At 38.2% G+C, this 18427-nt stretch overlaps 2 protein-coding genes across 2 annotated transcripts; one reads left to right on the plus strand and one right to left on the minus strand.

The window, feature by feature from the left end:
- The first annotated feature begins 3423 nt into the window (after positions 1 to 3423).
- Positions 3424 to 9388, plus strand: LOC118809096 (protein CXorf21). Its single transcript, XM_036572062.1, has 2 exons — positions 3424 to 4107; positions 6382 to 9388. Exon 2 carries the CDS (start codon positions 6395 to 6397, stop codon positions 7238 to 7240), a length of 846 nt encoding a protein of 281 aa, XP_036427955.1. The 5' UTR covers positions 3424 to 4107; positions 6382 to 6394; the 3' UTR covers positions 7241 to 9388.
- A 580-nt stretch (positions 9389 to 9968) lies between these two features.
- Positions 9969 to 16652, minus strand: LOC118809124 (nuclear factor 7, brain-like). Its single transcript, XM_036572117.1, has 6 exons — positions 15990 to 16652; positions 15709 to 15804; positions 15386 to 15616; positions 13116 to 13138; positions 12925 to 13043; positions 9969 to 10931 (listed from the first exon to the last, which is right to left on the minus strand). The coding sequence occupies exons 1-6, from the start codon at positions 16371 to 16373 to the stop codon at positions 10387 to 10389; spliced, it is 1398 nt and encodes a 465-aa protein (XP_036428010.1). The 5' UTR covers positions 16374 to 16652; the 3' UTR covers positions 9969 to 10386.
- Between the last annotated feature and the right edge of the window lie 1775 nt (positions 16653 to 18427).

Genomic DNA, 18427 nt, shown 5'->3' on the forward strand with positions numbered 1-18427 from the left:
CAAGCCTTATAAAAATTCTGAGTGAGTGAATTGTTCTTCTGTAAAGCAGCAGGTGCAGTACTCGGTAGGTCGGATACTGAGCAACCTGTTTATTTTCAGTGAAACTAAAAGTTATGTCTTCCTCTTTCCTGGCAGATGTGCTGTTTTGCAAGATGTGTGTGTTTTGGGGGATTACCATGGATGCCATGCCCAAAAATAGCCAGACAGCCCTTCCAATTAGTGTATTCAAATTCTTCAAAGGAATACTTTGACGGAACAAAACAAACAAGCAAACAAACAAATTTACACAATTTTCCACCATCTGCAAATGTAGTCAATCAGCCAAGACATGTTCAGAGTCCAAATTTAGCTTCTTTAGTTTAGCACTGGACCTGCAACGCTAATGCAGCAAACACTACAAGTCAATAGTCACCCAAATCTTTTCTGTAAATACAGGGTGTCCCAAAAAAATTGACATCATTTCGTAGTCTAATAACAGCCAATTCTCCCTCAAATGATCTCAAATTTTAACATAATGTGTAAAAACTAACCAAGTTTAATTTTTAATGTTTTTTTCAGGTTGAAGAATGGCGCTCACTAGAAATGAAAAGGCATTTTGTGTGTTAGAATATGCTCGAACACAGTCAAACAAGAATGTGCAGCGGTATTTTCGAGACAATTCAATAAAAATGCACCAACTGGAAAGCAGATTTGGACATGGCACAAAAAATTCAAAGAGGAAGGCTGTCTGTGCAGGACAGAGGGATCTGGGCGACCACCAGTATTGGAAGATATTACATTTGTGAAGCTGTGAAATCGGTTATAAAATCTACATCCCTCTGAATTTCTTGTTCGAATTTTGATAAATAAATCTTGTATTGTTCAACATGAAGCCTATGTAATTTTGTTTGCCATGTAGTTACTCAGATATTCACATCTCAAATGATGTCAATTTTTTTGGGACACCCTGTACATCCCCAAAACATCTCTACCTGTATCCAGATTTTATTTAAGGCTGTGTCTACTTGTCAACGTTATCTAGGCCGCAGTGACTTCCTGTGAGCTGCAGGTGTTGTGCTGAATTCTGACTCCTCTATAGAATCCAGCTCACCTTCAAGATTAACAGTTTTTTTATAAATAGAAACAACTGAAATTGCAAACGGAATCTGTAGCCCGTGTGATGTGCATGTGCAAGAAAGGGGGTTTTGACACAACACCTGTTGTCTAGAGTGACTGCATTCAGCTTCATGGTGAAATTTTGATTATTTTTATGGTTCAAAGTAAGTCATACTGTGTCTTTAACTATGTCAGCAAGTCTGTGCAACCTTGTTGATGGCCTGGATGCAATTTAAGCAGGCTTGGTGAAATTTTGAGGATTTACAGATTTGGGTGGCTATTGACTTTTAGTGTTTGCTAGCAATATTAGCCTCAGTTCTAAGCTAAAGAAACATTTGGACATCAAACATTTTGTGACTGATTTGCTACATCTGCACAAGAACGTTTTCTAATATTGGCACAGTGCAATTCACCTCTCATTCACTGAGGACTCTCTCTGGCGCCCTCTAGCTTTTAACAGGCGTGTTCTTCGCATTAAAGAATGTAGGCATACTTCCCAGGAACTGTTTTTTTTTCTGCGTTGGAAGTACACTAATTTACCAAAGTGTCCAGACAGCCTTTCTAATGAGTGATTTCAAGGTGCACCCATTGCTGATACAGGCATTCAGTTTGTGTGCACGTGAGTCTATGGTCACCAGGCCCAATGCCAAGTGTCAGCCAGAGGGGTCTATAGAGCTGTGGAGCAGTTCAACAGCATTCTCTGGAGTGATGGAGCTCCATCCAACTTTTTTTTGGGATGAGTTAGAGATCCAGAACTAATCATTCAACATCAGTACCTGGCCTCACCAATGCTCATGTGGTGGAATATAGTCAAATCCTCATAGCAATGTTCCAATTTCTAGTGTTTTTATTTGTTTATTTATTCAACCCTTATTTAACCATGTAGTCCCTCAAGATGAAATTCCCTTTTTTTGGAGGAAAAGCTGGCCAAGATAGCACAAAACTTCTAGTTACAGCAATTATAAAATCAGGCATAACAAAACAGACATGGGACAGTTTAAGTAGAACATGTTCAAAACAAGCAAAGAAGAACAGATACATAATATAAAACACCAAATCCAGTTTAAGAATAGCAAATGCCCTCGTCAGTTACACCAATTTTTTTTATCAAAGCCTTAAAATCACTCAGGGAAACAACATCTTTAAGCCGTCATATGTTCTGAAGATTATTTCATGACCAAGGCGCAAAATATGGAAAGCTGTTCTGCCCAATTCTAAACTGATCTTGTGTACCGTAGAGCAGCTTTCTAGAGGAGTGAGAATCATAGCAGCAGTTGAAACATGATAGTTTACCCAGCGAGACTTTGTAAGTAAAATTAGGCTGCTGTCTCCTTGGGCTGAACATAGGCCAAGAAATCAGATGTGTGCTGGACAATGAGTTAGATAAGAAACGTAGAGGACTGTGACACACGGACACTAAGCAGTGTAGAGCAATCAGCATGCATGTAAATCATATCCCCATAAAACATAAACAATATCCCCTTGTACAGGCTACATACAAGCTGGGAAGTGTGAAGCCTGGGAACAAACTCCCTAATAATACCCTTCATCAGAAGAAACGTGTGAGCAGGTGTCTACAGACTTTTGCAGTGTTTGGAATTTGAATGACTTTGGCTGTATGACAGTTACAAACATTTAAAATGAGGAGTACCCGGACACACGGTGGGGTCCAAGATGTGGGAAAAATGTGGGATATTTTTCATTTAAACCTGGAAATAAAAAAAACAAGCAAACAAAAGAAAAAATAATACAATTTTGAAAAAGTAAAAAATTAAATTTTCAAGATTCCGTGTCATTTCTGGCTCACTATTCAAACTTAAGCTAATTTGTTATGGTCTTAATTTTTAATCTCATCTCTTCCATTGAAGCTTATGTTCAGGTGATCTGCTCATCAGAGGCTTCTACACAAAGTCAATTCAATTAAACTATATTGTCATCAGTCATTACACATATACGGGTGTCCACTATAACGAAACACGTAACGACAATATATACATACAATAAGTACAAAAATAGACAATACAATAAAAAGACAATAAATACAGAATAAAGCACACTAGTGCATAAACAGCGTAGATACTGATGTGCAAAATACAGGGTGATTCAAAAAGATTCATCCGATTTCAAAATGATTTATTTCACTTGTAAATCATTACAGAACAATGCAGTAAACTGAGCATAAAGTTTATTATGTAATTTTATAAGTACTCAATATGGCCCTTCCAGCTGTACAGGCAACATCAACACCATAGTCAAATTCATCCCATACTCGATTGAGCATGTCAGGTGTCACTGTACCCCCACAAAAAAAGTACCCCCACAAAAAAAAGTCACTCGGCATGAGATCTGGTGATGCTGGTGACCTTTTTCTTGGAACTGTTGGTACCAACGAAGAATGCTCTGAGATGTTGGAGGTTCACTGCCAGACTGACAGTCAGAAACTCTATGACCCCCCTCTTTCAATTGGAATGTGATTGGTTCCTAGGCACCTCACGGTTGTAAAACTACGGAGCGTTGAAATCGGATGAATATTTTTGAATCACCCTGTATGTGTGGCTTTCTCAGAGGGAGGTCCAGTGTGTAAATTATTCTTAAGTGTTTAGTGAACAATGTTATGAATGTTTTCCACAAAGTCCATGCCAGCTGGAGTGCACACTGTCATTAAAGCAAAACAAGGCAAATACCAAAAACTAACTATGTTAAACTTTCAAAGATTCTACTTCATTCAAAACTTCAAATGAAAAATGTGAATGTGTTAAATTAGAAAAGAAGGCACAACAGAAGCATTTTCACTGGTGGTCTCAGATTTTGGATCCTTACCGCAGACTGTGAACTAAAAATATATATCCAGATTTGCATACCACACTATATCATGATGCTCCATACAGTTCTTTCACTTCCTCACTTGAGGCAGCGTTAAACCCAGGGAGACTCATGCTGCTTTCACTTCACCTCTCAGCGCAACAAAACACAGCAATCGACAGGCAGTTCTACACAAATCTGGAACAGAAGGTGAGTTTCAGTAGGGCTGCTTTTACAGTAATAAGAATTCTTTATTTGTGCATATACAGTATACTGTATATATAGTACTGGGCAAAAGCATGTGAGCATCTGGCTGGAGTGCAGTGAGAAGTCAGGAACCAAACCTGTGCTCTTCTAACTCCATTCTTCTATCCAACACATTCTTGCTTTGCCTTATTTAGATTTATTTACATTTATTCTAATATTTTATAGTGTTTTTACTTTTATTGCTGAGAAAATAGTTTTAAACAATTGTCTTGGCTGCCTAAGACTTCAGTGTTTACATATGTGCTGAGTAAGGAGATGCCCTTTTTGCTTAAAAAGAAGCAGGACGTGCTTTTTACAGGGGTCAGTTAATGCATTTGATAGACCCTTTTCACAGTTTTGTGTCTGAAACAGCTGAAGTTGTCAGTGTATTCCTACCATGATGGAATACATTACAGCAGGAAGGCATCTTCGAATGAGAGTGTAGAGGACTCAGACACTTTGACATTCTCATTAAGGGCTTAACCTGTTTTTTCCACAAAATCAGTGCTAGTTTGGTGGAGCAGTGTTCATTGTCAGAGACAAGCAAGGTCTACATAAAAAGCAGGCTACTGATGCTGCTGCTTCATTGCTGGATGGGTGAGCAGCACAGATTTAAAGAATATAAATAAAAATATATAGGCAGGAGAAAGAAAGTGACGTTGTCTGTCTACAAATAAATGAAAACTGGTGGGTTCACCTTAGTTATCTAAAGTTAGGTAACTCAGATGAGTCAGTGAACTGTGTGGTCCTGCCACAGGATTCTGTGCAGCAATTGTGTTTATCAGTATGTTTTATTTCTGCTCCGCAGTAGCGTTAAACATTCGTGTTAGTACGAGGCTGGAGTTGGCTTTGTATTTGCCAGCTTCTTTTTTCAGAACTTTCTGTCTCACCTTAACAGGTGCAGTAGTTACGTTATGGTGCCAGCATTTTTCGATTCCACCTCAAACAGTGCAGCAGATTCTGGTGCCAGTGAAATTCTGTTCCACCTTAAACTGTACAGCAGTTACATTCTGATGCTTAAATGTGGCAGAATGTTAATTCTGCACCGTTTAAGGTGGAACAGAAAATTCTACTCACAGAAATAATATTGCAAAGCCTAGATCGTCCCAATAGGTTTTCTGGGTCTGTACCCAGGGGCCTAAGCAAAGCCATTATTCAAAGCCACTCGTCCTTGTTAGCAGGGATCTGTGAACTTTCATCCAAGGTAAGATATAAATGAAAAAATAATTCCAGGCCCACTGTGTCAGTATGTTTTGGCTAGGATTCTTGACGGTTTTTAAGTTTCCTGTTTTTTTTTCCATTTTTATATACACTCTCGAGCAAAAAGTAACTAACTAACTAAATAAATAAATAAATAAATAAAGGGTAAAACCCAGAATACTAATGGTTTTTACTGATGGTTTTGGCTGGTCAGAGTCCAGATTTAAACCTTATAGAGAATATTTAGTTAATGTTTAGTTGTTGTAGAATATGTAGTTGTTAATCACAAACTAGCTTGAGTTTTTTTTAACTGTTTGAAGCCATCAGTGGTGAGTGGAACAATACTGAGTGCATTTATATACACTTCAAAATCCGATCATATTCAAATTTCTGCAGTTATCTGATTACTCAGCGGTCATGTAAACAGCATGCTCTGATTTCTTAGATTGGAGTGAGTTCTAGAAAACCGACTAAGAACAAACTTTTTATCTACTTAAAAACATGGTTTAAAACCGCAAAGTGTAAATTAGAAGAGTGCTTTTCATTCACAGTGTGCGTTGCTCAATAGATAAGGGAGAGGGTTTGAGGAGTGCTGCGTTTCATGCTTAAGGAGGGGTGAGTTCTTAGGCTGCAGGTTAATGCATTTGATTAAAGTAAATAAACATAAGACAGCATCTGAGAGAAGCCAGCTGATAAGGTGAATGCTATACAGATAATACTTCTGTAACAAAAAATAAAAAAGCAAGAATACAATTCATTGTGTTTGACTGACCAGAGAGGAGGCATTCACGATACTGATATGACGTACGGTGCTCTTTCATGAACGCTCAGCAGAAAAGTTGATGATTTCTCAATTTAAACACTTTGTTTTAAAACGTGAAGCGCATACAGTTGTGGTCGAAGCATGCTCTGAGTGGATCTGCGTATTAGCGCCTTTGCAATTCTAATGCGTCACCTTGTGTTTGTCATTTAAGCAGCAGGTCACAGTAAATGAGTCAAAAAATTGTAACTTTTTTCTTTATTTGTCGTCTTGTAAAGGTGGCGATTAAGGATGCTGTGTGAAAGCAGTCTCTGGCGCATGACGTTTTGCACTGACTCTGACCATGTGGGTCTTTCTGCACGCTGCCCAGCAGCACCTCCGAAATCTCCTCCACTGACTGCTGCCCTTTTGGCCCAAATGGTCCCTCCAGTGCGTTCATCTTCAGAGAAGCAGAGCAGCAGCTCCTCTAGAGAGGCCCAGTCCAAGCAGGGCGACTCCCAGCCTCCTTCTGCAGCAGCCCCCCTGGACTCCCGACATCTTTCTCCAGGCGTTGGCATCCCTGGGAGGGAGGAGTCTTCTGGGGCTGAAGGCTTCCTGGTGCCTTCCAGCTGCCACAGCATCTGCCAACACTACAGTGACCTGCACATAGCTGGGGAACAGGTGATGCCTCTCAGTCCCAGTGCAGGAGATCCAGCAGGCAGCTACTTGCAAGACCTCCACCCAGGACCTTTCCTACTATCTGGAGATGTTCCTCCTCCCTCCTTGCTTCCTCCTCCCCAGGTCCCTGAATCCAGGACCTCCAGATGGAGGGAGGGCAGCGGGCGCGAGCGTCCCTCTCTGCTGCAGGATGGTCGGCCACTTTCCAACTCCCAGCTGAACAGCTACCTGGAGCAGAAGCTGTTGGAGTTGTACAAAGAGTACCTGACCGAGGGCCCAGCCGGGCCACTGCCTCTCATGGCCTCAGAGCTTCTGCAGAGCAGCCTGGAACAGATCACTCTGCAGCTGAGCCGAGAGCAGAAGCTGGAGGCGGCACGGGCCAAAGACATGCTGCTAAGCTTCCTGTTGAGAGCTACCAGCAGCCAGCAGTCCAGCCAGATCAGCACCCCACTGCTTCAGATCTCCACCCAGACAAAGTGAGGAGGCTGGAGGGAGGAGGGCAAAACAGGAGAAAGAATGGAAGGAGGTGGGAGACAATGCAAAGGGAGTAATAAGATATATAATATAGTGGGATAAAAAGAGTATGGACTTTGTTTGGACCTTCTTTAAAATAATCTTGCATTTATTATCTTGGTAAAATGTAGAGACGGATATCACTTAGAATTTCTAGTACTACTCGATATGAGTGCAGCATTTGAACAAGGTGTGCAATACAGTAGGACTCAGGGGGTCCAGGTCACTTCTAATTGACCCTTTGGAACCCAAATCAAAATTCTTAGGGGTCCATATGTCATGGTGTTGCAACTTCGATTAAGGAAAAACATAGTCAAAAACAAAATGCAATTTTTTCGTGAGTGATTTTTTAAAACTTCCCAGGATCTATTGTGAAATGAAAAAGACAACCCATTTTGTTCACTATTGAGACTAGCATCAGCACTGCCACAATGAATTAGCAAGCACAGTGATTCCCTCTGATTCCCACTGGGTATTTCTTACACTGCCATCAATCATAATATTTTACTGAAAAGGCATGATAACATGGTCATTTTGGTCAAGTTCTGACCAATTTATTAGTGCAAATGGGGAGATTTCAGAACCTAAAAGAGTACAATGTGGTGTTCCCCAAGGTTCTATTTTAGGTCCCTTACTGTTCTCCCTTTATTTACAGCCATTAAGACATGTCATTTGCAAACACAATGTTGCCTTTTGTTTTTATGCTGATGGTACAGGAATACATATCAGCTCTGCCACATACAGTGACACAGTTACACAAAGGGAAATATATGGTTAAAAACATAAAAGCCTGGGTGACCAGGAACTTCCTTCTTCTAAGGTCTTGCATAAGACATTTAAAGTCCTTAATGACCTTTGCCGTTATAGCCCAGCCAGACCACTTTGTTCAGCTGAAGCTTACTGCAGATCCTAGAACCAACTGCAACTCTTTTGGTAGAAGAACTTTCTTTCATTTAGCTCTTATGAGATTAAAAACACATTTGTTCTATTCGTTCATGCCTAGTTTTTCGATCTCTTATTAATCTGCAGTTTGGAATTGTGCTGTCCATCCGTTCTACCTATTCATATAAACCATGTTTTAGATTTCAATGTTCTGCTTATCATACTGTGTAAACCTTTTGTAACATAAAATGAAGTACTGTATGAATTAAATTATATCCAGTAATTTTTAAGTCATTTAACATTTAAGTAATAAGTAATTTTACTTGATATTTCAAGACATACTAAATTTTCCATGAAAATGAATAAGTAGCAAAACATAAAATACATTATACATGAAAGTAAATAATGATGTCCGTTAGAGACATGTTAATTAATCACACTTTAATAATTTATAAACACTGCCACATGTCTTTGCCTCTGCTTATAATATACACACTGTTTTTGTTGGAAATGAGTTATGACTGCAAAGCAACTGTCTGGCAAAATTTGATGTGCATGTCTGATCACTGCTTGACATTGATTTCAATAAATAAACCTTTAAAAACGGGTTCTTCAAAGGTTCTTTAATAAAGGCAACGGTTACATATGAAATCAGGACAACTCAAAGAACCATTTGAATGTTTTCATGGTTCTCTATAATGAAGAAACTGTTGTATTTGGTTCTTAAAGAACCTTTCAAAATGGTTCTATATAGCACCAAAAAGGGTTACACTATTGTTATGAATCAAAGAACATTTTTGTTACTATATAAAACCCTTTTTGCAAAACTATTTCATTGCTTGGCTCTCGTACTATAGATCACATTGAGGCTTGTGGAAAATGGCACACATGGTCTATGACTATCTAAGTTTCACAGAAATGAATGTGTACTTTATGTACTGTATCTGTAGCACAGCTTACAAACAGTTTACTGTAACTATATTAGTATAGGCCTATATCTGCCAGTGTTAGAACTCCATATAGAACCACATACACTGAACAGTGTTCACTTCCCACATTGTTGACACTCATTGGAAAAATAGGGCTCCCCCACGTCCCAAATTCCAGTTTAACCCCTGATCTTAACCAAACTTACAACAGACAAAAACAATACAAGACAAAAACAGGAAACCCAACAACCTGGTTTGTGTTACTGTTATCAGGGTCACAGAAGAGCTTCAGAAATGAAGATGAACTTTCCACAACTGTGTTTAAGCAACTGTAAGAGACAGTAAAGCTCATGCTGATGTAAGAAGCAGCTTATGAATAGACAACTTGTTCAAAAGTACACGACAAATATGATAAAACCTCCCGGCATCAAACTTACATATGAGATATTTTAAAATTTATATGGGCCATTACTTCAAACTGCGGTCCAACAGTAAAAAAAAACAAAGAATTCAGATCTTAGACATGTACAAGTATTATGTTCTGATTTATTTAAACACAAGGCATTAACTGAGCTATAAGCTAAATATAAACAAAACCATCATTTATAGGGTGCTTTCTACTGGGAGGCATCTGTCTCAAACTCTAACCCCTAAACTTCAGCTTGTGAAAATAATTCTTTTATTTTTTTGTATTTTTTAAGATCCTTTCATTTATTTTAAAGTGAAGCTGAAACATTAAGATTAATCATGAATTTATTTTAAAAAAAATTTATTTAAAAAAATGCTGCCCCAAATTTTCATGTGATTGTCACTACTAAAACAGCCACTACTGAAACACATGGCGACGTTTCAGTAGTGTTATGATTGTTTTGGTAGTGACAAAATTGAATCTTCAAACATGCATTTTAATAAAATAACCATAATTAAGATACAGAGTCACTCAAAGCAAAAGCATTTCAGTCAAAGCACTAAGTCACTTAAATGTGTTTTCAACTCTGATTTCCAATTCAGTAGAAAAACATGTAATAATCCAAATATATAATTTTGTAATGTTACACCTGCATTACTTTCCATTTTTATACACTCTAAGCATTAAGAATGAACTGTGTTCAGTGTTATTCAGACTGTGCTGCTTTAATGTAGTTTACATTAGTGTTTAAAATTAAGATAAACCTTCTCTCAATTGGATCCCTCAAATAATCTCAGCTCAGCTGCAGTAACTGAACAGGTCTTATAACTGCAGTGATCATTTCAGTGTTAATCAGTGTTTCAGTGCTGATCCACACAAAGACTGAATGAGCTCTAACTGAGCTGATTCACTGATACACTAAACTGAACTGCTGTGATTTTCACAGGGCTGATATCACCAACACTGACCAGTGGAAAAACTCTCTCAGTGAATGTGTGTGTGAAAGTGTGTAAGTGTGTGTTAGTGAGAGGATCAGAGAATGAGAGTTTTCCTCTGTCCCAGTCCAGCTGAACTCTGACCCTCTGCAGGTTCTGACCTACTGAGAGGAGAGTGTTCAGCTGTGGTGGAGAGCGGGCTTTATATTTACCACTGTTATACCACACAAACCACACTCCACTCCTGGAGAATATACTTCCCTTCTTCTGAGCAGATTCTGTCATCACACCTACAAACCAGACTGTATTGTCTCCAACTTCCACATCCCAGCAGTGAGTTCCTGAGTTGAAGCCCTCAGAGCCCAGAACACATACAGATATATCATCAAATCTCTCTGGATTATCAGGAAGCTGCTGTTCTTCAGTAGTGAATCTCACACTGGTCAGATCATCAGACAGGATGAGTCTAGGATGAGCAGTGTTGGGGTCCAGAGTTACAGGAGCTGAAATGAAAAAAAAAACACACATGTAATTTACATAGAAATACATATATTTCATGAGTTTAATTATACACTATAAAAAAATATTCTGTAAATGTACAGTAAGTTCCAGGAAGTTGTCAGGTAGTTACTGTAATGAATATTTACAGAACATTCTATAATGTTTACTTACATTTATGTTATATTGTAATTTTAAACAAAGTACAAAACAACATTTACAAGATGACACACGGACAGCAGTTTATTACTGTCATCAACAACTTTATTTTTTCTGAATATTATTACATACTTAAAAAAAAAGAGTCAACAATCCTAAAAAAACGATCAATTGTTTCATGTCAGCTTTTCAATAAATACAAAATAACTTTTTTATCAAAAGCTAACAGGCTCCTCTAATAACATTCACAGTTTCGAAATTTTTATTAAAGGATTCAGTGAAAAACTGCAATATTAAAAGTAAAAACATTTACACGCTCCAAAAGTCAGTGTTTAAGCTTAAGCTGTATAATATTAAACTTAACATGGACTTAACAGGTCCAAATAGCAACTTGGAGAAAGTTGAATTATTTCAATTCAATAAGTCATTATTTTGAAATAATAAGTTATTATATTGACATATTAATTAAAAACTTTATGAAGTCAAACAAAATTTGACATTCTGCTGCCAGAACTATGAATAAAGCTTGCTTTTCATTGGACGGGCGTCTCTGAAACAACAGCGTGTTAGCGCCAAAAACAAGACAAGCTTTTACCATCAAACAGAGCTCACAATCACCAAGCATGACCGGATCTACCATCAGGGAGACTTGGCTGAGCACGCTGGAGCTCTGAGTGCTAAAGGGCCTTTAGTACATAAGCGTAAAAAAGAAAGAGTCTTATTCTTTGAACAAGTCATCAAAGGTAAGATAATAATCAGTAACCATTTTCGTGCCTCTGTGTCAGTGTGATTTAGTTTAGGATGATTTGCAGTTTAGTTTTTAAATTTCCTCGTATTGTTTTTCCTCATGTAAACATTTTATGTTGTCTTCTATGGGGTGAAAGTTGTGCCGGTCGTAAGTGTGTGAGCCTCCTGTTGCATCAATATTCAAAACACAAAAACTGTTTTGTTTTTCGCAATACAGAGATAGAAATCTACTAAATGGTTAATTTATAGTGTCTGGCTTTACTTTTAGCAAAGCTCCTGTGATGTTTGCTGTGTGTTCAGAGGAAAGACGGCTTCCTGCAGCTGTGATGCTGCGTTTATCACTTACATTACATTTATACACTAATTAAAGAGAATCACTGGACAAAGCATTTACACCAACTTGACCTTTTAGTCATGATTATTTTTACTTTTTAATTTATCCATTAATTTACTTTCTGGTTTATTATGACACAGTGGTTGCAGTGAATGTTCATACCAGCAAAGAATTTGGCACATTTGATCAATTCACACAGTTTTTGGGGCAGACCAAGTAATGTTTTGCACTGATGTAAATCTTATTCTGCCATCATATAACCACAAGCTATCTTTACCACGGTATCATAGCCTACTTCAGTGACATAGCAATTCATCCTGGGGCGTATATGCACAGGATTATATAATATTTTAATATTATGACTTCTACCACAACAGTCATGGGCTGGAGGTTAGGGTACTGGCCCTGTGACCGGAAGGTTGCCGGTTCGAGCCCCAGAGCTGGCAGTACATAACTAAGGTGTCCATGAGCAAGGTACCTAACCCCCAACTGCTCCCCGGGTACTGCAAACAGGGCTGCCCACCACTCCGGGCAAGTGTGCTCACTGCCCCCTAGTGTGTATGGGGTGTTTCACTGCACTAATGGGCTAAATGCAGAGATGAAATTTCCCTGTTGTGGGACTAATAAGGGTCATATAACCTAAATCTTAATGGCAGAACAGGATTTATCACAGTGCAAAACATTAGTGGATCTGCCCCAAAATACCAGAGAAAAATAAAAGATGAAAAAGAAAGAACATCAGAGAAAATGAGACTCACTGAATTGAATAATCTCCTTCATCTTATCCCAGACTGTGAACTTCAGGTTGGCCAGGTGTTTCCCCACATGGAGCAGCTCTCCTGAAAGGCTCTCTGGATCCTGCAGTGTGACCTGAGCTCTGGAAGAACATTCAGCTTTGAGTTCAGAACCACAGACAAGAGAGAGAGAGACAGGAGACAATAACACTCACCTTTTCACTGTGGCCTTGTAGTTCTGTAAAACAATGAGAGTGATATCAGTGACTGAGTTCTTTATTCATTCATGTATTTATTTATTTTCTTAAGAAAGCATCACTTTCACACAGTGTAAACATCATATGTATATATGGGGTCACATGTATGAAATGTATGTAGAATCTCGACTAAAGTGATGCATAAACATTTCTAATGTCTGTACAGATATTTCTTGTCAGATTATGAAAATCCATACACGCCTGTTTCTTGTCATAAATCACACCAAACACTATAACATGTTAGAAAAAGGCCAAGATTGACCCATTATAGTATATACTGGTGGGACAATTGGCCCACCAGTATATACTATACTTCTGAAGCTGCTGTGCATGACAGTCAACAGATCACTCGTGTTGTGATTTTGTGAAAGCGGAAATCTGTTTATCTAAATATTTTTATTTATTTTCTAACATTACTCTACCCAGTGAACTCATAATACATCATTATGTAGTGTATTGTACGTTCTTGGTGTTCTGCTTTTCCGGATTCAGTTCTGCACAAGTCATTAGAAAAAGTCCCATAAATTCTGCAGTACCTCTCATCTCCACTAGCTGTCAGTATTTGTATTTTCTCCCCCAATTGAAACATGAGTGCATCACCTCCACAGTATGAGGAGCAGTTCTCACATCAACTTACCCTTTCAGAAATATTGATCTTTATGTAGATGCTCAGCATTATTTTTGTGTGGACATAAGAACCCAGATCTAGAACTGTGTGAAGCAATCAAAAATGCCAAATTCTTTGCTGGTACTTTTACTCGTAATGTCAATATTTCTCTTTACAAACCACTTACAAAAAACACGTTAATGAAAATTTTCAAATTAACATGGATACATTTAACCTTGTTTAACTGTTTGGCTGGACAACAATTTAAAGTAGAAAATAAGGCCACTGAGTGGAGAACAACATCATATAAATTCTCAAATCAGGAAATATAAATTAAGAAATGTAGGTCTACTGTTATTTATAATCGCTAACCACAAGCTTTACCATGGTACCATAGCCTACTTCAGTGACGTAGCAATTCATACCGTGGTGTATAAGCAAAGCTTTTGGAAAAGAACTCCTTAATCTGAGACACAAACAGCCACAAACAAGGAGAACCTAGAAAAGTAACAAAATAGTGATAACACTAGTAATTCTAGTAAAAGACCCCCGCACCCCCCCCCCAAAAAAAAACATTGTCAATCTATAAACACCATGAATGAATGAGCGTCTTTCTATTAAATATGAGTTGAGGTTTCCGTTTTTATGTAGCTTATGTGAAGTAAGCAGATTTCTCCCATATAACAACCTGTGTTGTGTTAGTTTGGGTGCGAGTGGCCAGGCCATGACACCCACCACCATGTTTCACAGATGAGCTGGTATGCTTTGGATCTTTTGCGCTTTTCATTGCTCTGATACAAGTTAATCTCGATCTGAACTTTCCACAAGAGCTTTCTCTAGAACTCTGCAGACTTTTTAAAGTACCTTTTAGCTAATTGTAACCTGGCCGTTCAGAATTTTTTACAGAGGTGCTGAAACATTTGGGGGGCTGTAACAGTCACTGACTGATAGTGGATGTCCAAGCTGAAGTCAGTGCAGAGAAGATTTGCTACTGAGTTTTAGTATTTGAGCGCACATCTAAGGCTTCCTGTCACTTGTGTTTCATCAGAACTTAGACTAGCCTTCAATTCTGAATGCACTTTTGCTGATCATAACTAAACATGGTTATTTTAGCAACGTGCAAAGGTGGTTATGGTTACGAAGCGAAGTAATAAACTATAGTAATGGTTGCTAACAACTAACTGGAAACCTAAGATATTTAAGCAGGGATTGGAATTATTCAGTTATCACTAATAAAAAGCAGAGGCAATTATAAATTAATAAAATAATAAGCAGACGTGATTCATGGGAGCCTCAAAACATGGGCCTGAATGCAAGTGCATACCCTGCACAACAAGACAATACAACACTGGCCTACTTGATTTAACATCACTCACACAGCAGCACATGAGGAGGAAAAGCGAGCTGAGTGTGGGTGATACTATTAATGTCATAAATACAATTTAATTTTTTTAAAAACACATTTTAATGCAATTTTAAATGGTTTCAAGATTGTAGATGAATATTAGAGTTTGACAGTGTTAAAAGTGATTTTGCTCCTATTTTCAAAAAAGTTCTGTAAAACAGAACTGTTAATTTTTGTTCCTTGTACAGTTTGTAACGCTGACTGAATCATCCTCACCTGTAAGAATGAAACATCTTCAGCTCCCATCTCCTCTTCTACGGCTCTGATTGTGTCTGAAAGTGCTGATATCTCTCCGCTCATCTTCTCAATCTTCTCCTTCATCCTCTGACTCTTCTGCCCCTCTTCCTCCCTCAGTGCTGATATCCTGGCTGCCTCTTCATCTCGTAGAAACTGGTGAAGCTTCTCAAACTCCTCCTTAATCTGTCTCTCTGTGTGTTGGGCCTGAGTCTGGAAGGAAGCAGTTAAATCAAATCAAATATGAATGATTATGTGAGGATGTGGGTTCAGAATCATAACCCAGAAGATTTTGTTATTCTAACCTTTATATGTTCTGCAGTCTGATCCAAATTCAGTTTAAACTCTGTAAAGATCTCTAGTTTCTCCTTCAGGGGCTTCAGGGCAGTTTTGAGTTCCTCCTGAAATAAATAATCCTTTTTGTGAGAAACAAAGCCAGATACAAAAACTGGTGAAACTGTTTCTCAAAATGTGAATCCACTTGAGAATCAGCTTATAAATTTAGTAAAGTGACAAATTAGTTTTATTTTCAGCTTAAAATTTAGTGAACTTAGTGAACTTCTGACAGTGTGTGTTTGTATCCTACCTTGTAGTCCACTGCTGCTTCCTGAAGGGGGAGAAATTTGTGGTGGGTGTGTATTTTAGAGTCCCGACACACCAAACACACAGGCTGTAGATCATCCAGACAGAAGAGTCTGAGTTTCTTACTGTGCACAATGCAGATGTTTTCAGACCCTGCTGGACTTCTCTGACCCTCACACAGGTTCTTTAAAGCCAGGTTTGGTAGAGGGTTCTCCTTTGAAGATCTCCTCCTACAAACTGGACATTCTCTGGATCCTTTGGTTTCCCAAAACCGCTGCAGACAGTCTTTACACACACTGTGGCTGCAGCGCAGAAGAACAGGATCCTTGAAGATCTCACAGCACACAGGACAGGAGAGATCCTCCTCTGAGAAAGACTTAGAAGCCATTTTCTTTACCTGCTGTTTCTTCCAGTGAGAACACTCAGACTTTCACTTTCAGTTCTGTGAAACACTCAGTCTCTGATTTCAGGGTTGTTTCCAGTCAAACAGGTGGCTGTAGATCCAGTTAGTGATCATTTCCCTTCAGAGAGATTCTCCAGTTCCAGAATTCTCCATAAACCCACCAACAAAAGGAGACTCAGCAGAAAACAACAGTACAGCCTGGAAAGCTCTGCAGACACCTCACAATCAGCACTTTCTCAGTTGGAGGAGTTTTAGTAGGAGGAGGAGTAAAGAAGGAGGAAACAGTTCAATAATAATAAACCCTGTAAAACATTAAACAGGTTTATTATTAACATAGTTTGATTCAGTTCCATTCAGTGATCCAGGTCAATGCCTTTTTTTCAAAATTGGTTCTACAAAAGTTAACCTTTTATTCACTTGGAAAGTACTTTAGTTTCACTAGTTAGTAATACAAGCCTCATTTACAGTCGCACACAGTATCTCATCAGCCTGTAGATGACTTGAGACACTATAAAAGGTGCAAAAAATTAGAATTTTGCATCCCCATGAGTTTCAGTTGTCCTCTTTTGCAGCAAATGAGTTGACTAGGTTACATAATGACCAAAGATGAACAGCTGCATCTCAATATTTAATGATTAAAATTAATACACTTTACCCTAATAGCTCTTAATAACACTTCATGAGCTCTGCTACTGATTAATTCAGCTTACCTATCTTGTTGATATCGATTGTTATTTAAGAAAAGGACATCAGTTATCTGAACATTCAAAATATTCTCCAGCAGTATGTGAGCTCCTCTCAGAATAACTGTTTAATTCATGAACCAACATGAAAACAGTTTATTTCAGTAATTTATTCAACATTTTAATTCATAAAATGTTGATTTGATGAATGAAACAGGCCAAAAATTCTAGAAATTCTAGAATAGTTTACAAATAAAAAGTCATTCTACATCCCAGCTAACAGGGAACGTTCCCACAACTTCGGGTAACGTTACCTACAAGTTCTAATAAGGTTTTAAGGAAAAGATTTTAATCTAATGTTCAAAGAACATTTTAAGGATGTTTATCATTTCAATTTTCGTTTTGCCCTTAATATTCTGAGGATGTTTTGGGGATCTTGTTGAGGTAACACATTATAGAATGTTCTTTTATAAACATTTGCGCAATGATACATGAAAACAATCAAAGAATGTTCTCACCACAACATTCCAAAAATGTTTTCTGGATGTTATTGAGGCCTGAGATGGCGGAATGTTTTTTATAAAACGTTCATGTCATGTGACATGTTAACAAAGGTAAAATGTTTTGCCTTAAACATTCTGGAGATGTTTTGGGGATGTTGTTGAGGTAACTCATTATACGTAGAATGTTCTTTTATAAACATTTCCACAATGTTACATGAAAATATGAAAGAATATTCTTAATGCAACATTGGGAAAATGTTTTCTGGATGTCATAGAGGCCTGAGATGACAATGTTTTTTTATAAAACGTTCCTTTAACGTGACATGTTAACAAAGGTAGAACATTTTCCCCTAAACGTTCTGGGGATGTTCTAGGAATGTTGTTGAGGTAACACATTATAGGATGTTCTTTTATAAAACATTTTCACTATGTTACATGAACACAATGGAAGAACAATCTCAATGCAGCATTCAGAAAATATTTTATGGATGTTATCGAGGCCTGAGATGACAATGTTTGAAATGTTCCTGTAATGTGATAAGGACTGACATGCCAAAAGTTGTGGGATAGCAGTATGTAAATTGATCATGAAGTGGTGTTTTCTCAGGGGACAGCTTGGGAACCCTCACACAGTATGGTGTCTGACTAGAACTGTCCATGCAAACAGACAAGTGACTCTGGAAGATATCAGATCTACATTCAATGCAACGAGGCCCCATGATGTCCCTCCAGATGTCTTCTGTTGATGCCATGTCAGGTTGCTGCACTTTGCTGGGCAAGAGGGGATCCTAGACAATACTAGTTCCTGCCCCATGACTTTTCACATGTCAGTGTATTTACAAGGTCAAGGTGG

This window comes from Colossoma macropomum, unplaced genomic scaffold (genome assembly GCF_904425465.1).
Source record: "Colossoma macropomum unplaced genomic scaffold, Colossoma_macropomum, whole genome shotgun sequence".
Taxonomy (NCBI): domain Eukaryota; kingdom Metazoa; phylum Chordata; class Actinopteri; order Characiformes; family Serrasalmidae; genus Colossoma; species Colossoma macropomum.

Excerpts from the sequence above, each read along its gene's own strand:
- LOC118809096 (XM_036572062.1), top strand. The coding sequence starts at position 6,395 with ATGCTGTGTGAAAGCAGTCTCTGGCGCATGACGTTTTGCACTGACTCT.
- LOC118809124 (XM_036572117.1), bottom strand. The coding sequence starts at position 16,373 with ATGGCTTCTAAGTCTTTCTCAGAGGAGGATCTCTCCTGTCCTGTGTGC. Across the intron at positions 13,044-13,115 it reads TACAAGGCCACAGTGAAAAG|AGCTCAGGTCACACTGCAGG; the intron begins GTGAGTGTTATT and ends ATGTTCTTCCAG. Across the intron at positions 10,932-12,924 it reads GAAGGAGATTATTCAATTCA|CTCCTGTAACTCTGGACCCC; the intron begins GTGAGTCTCATT and ends TTTTCATTTCAG.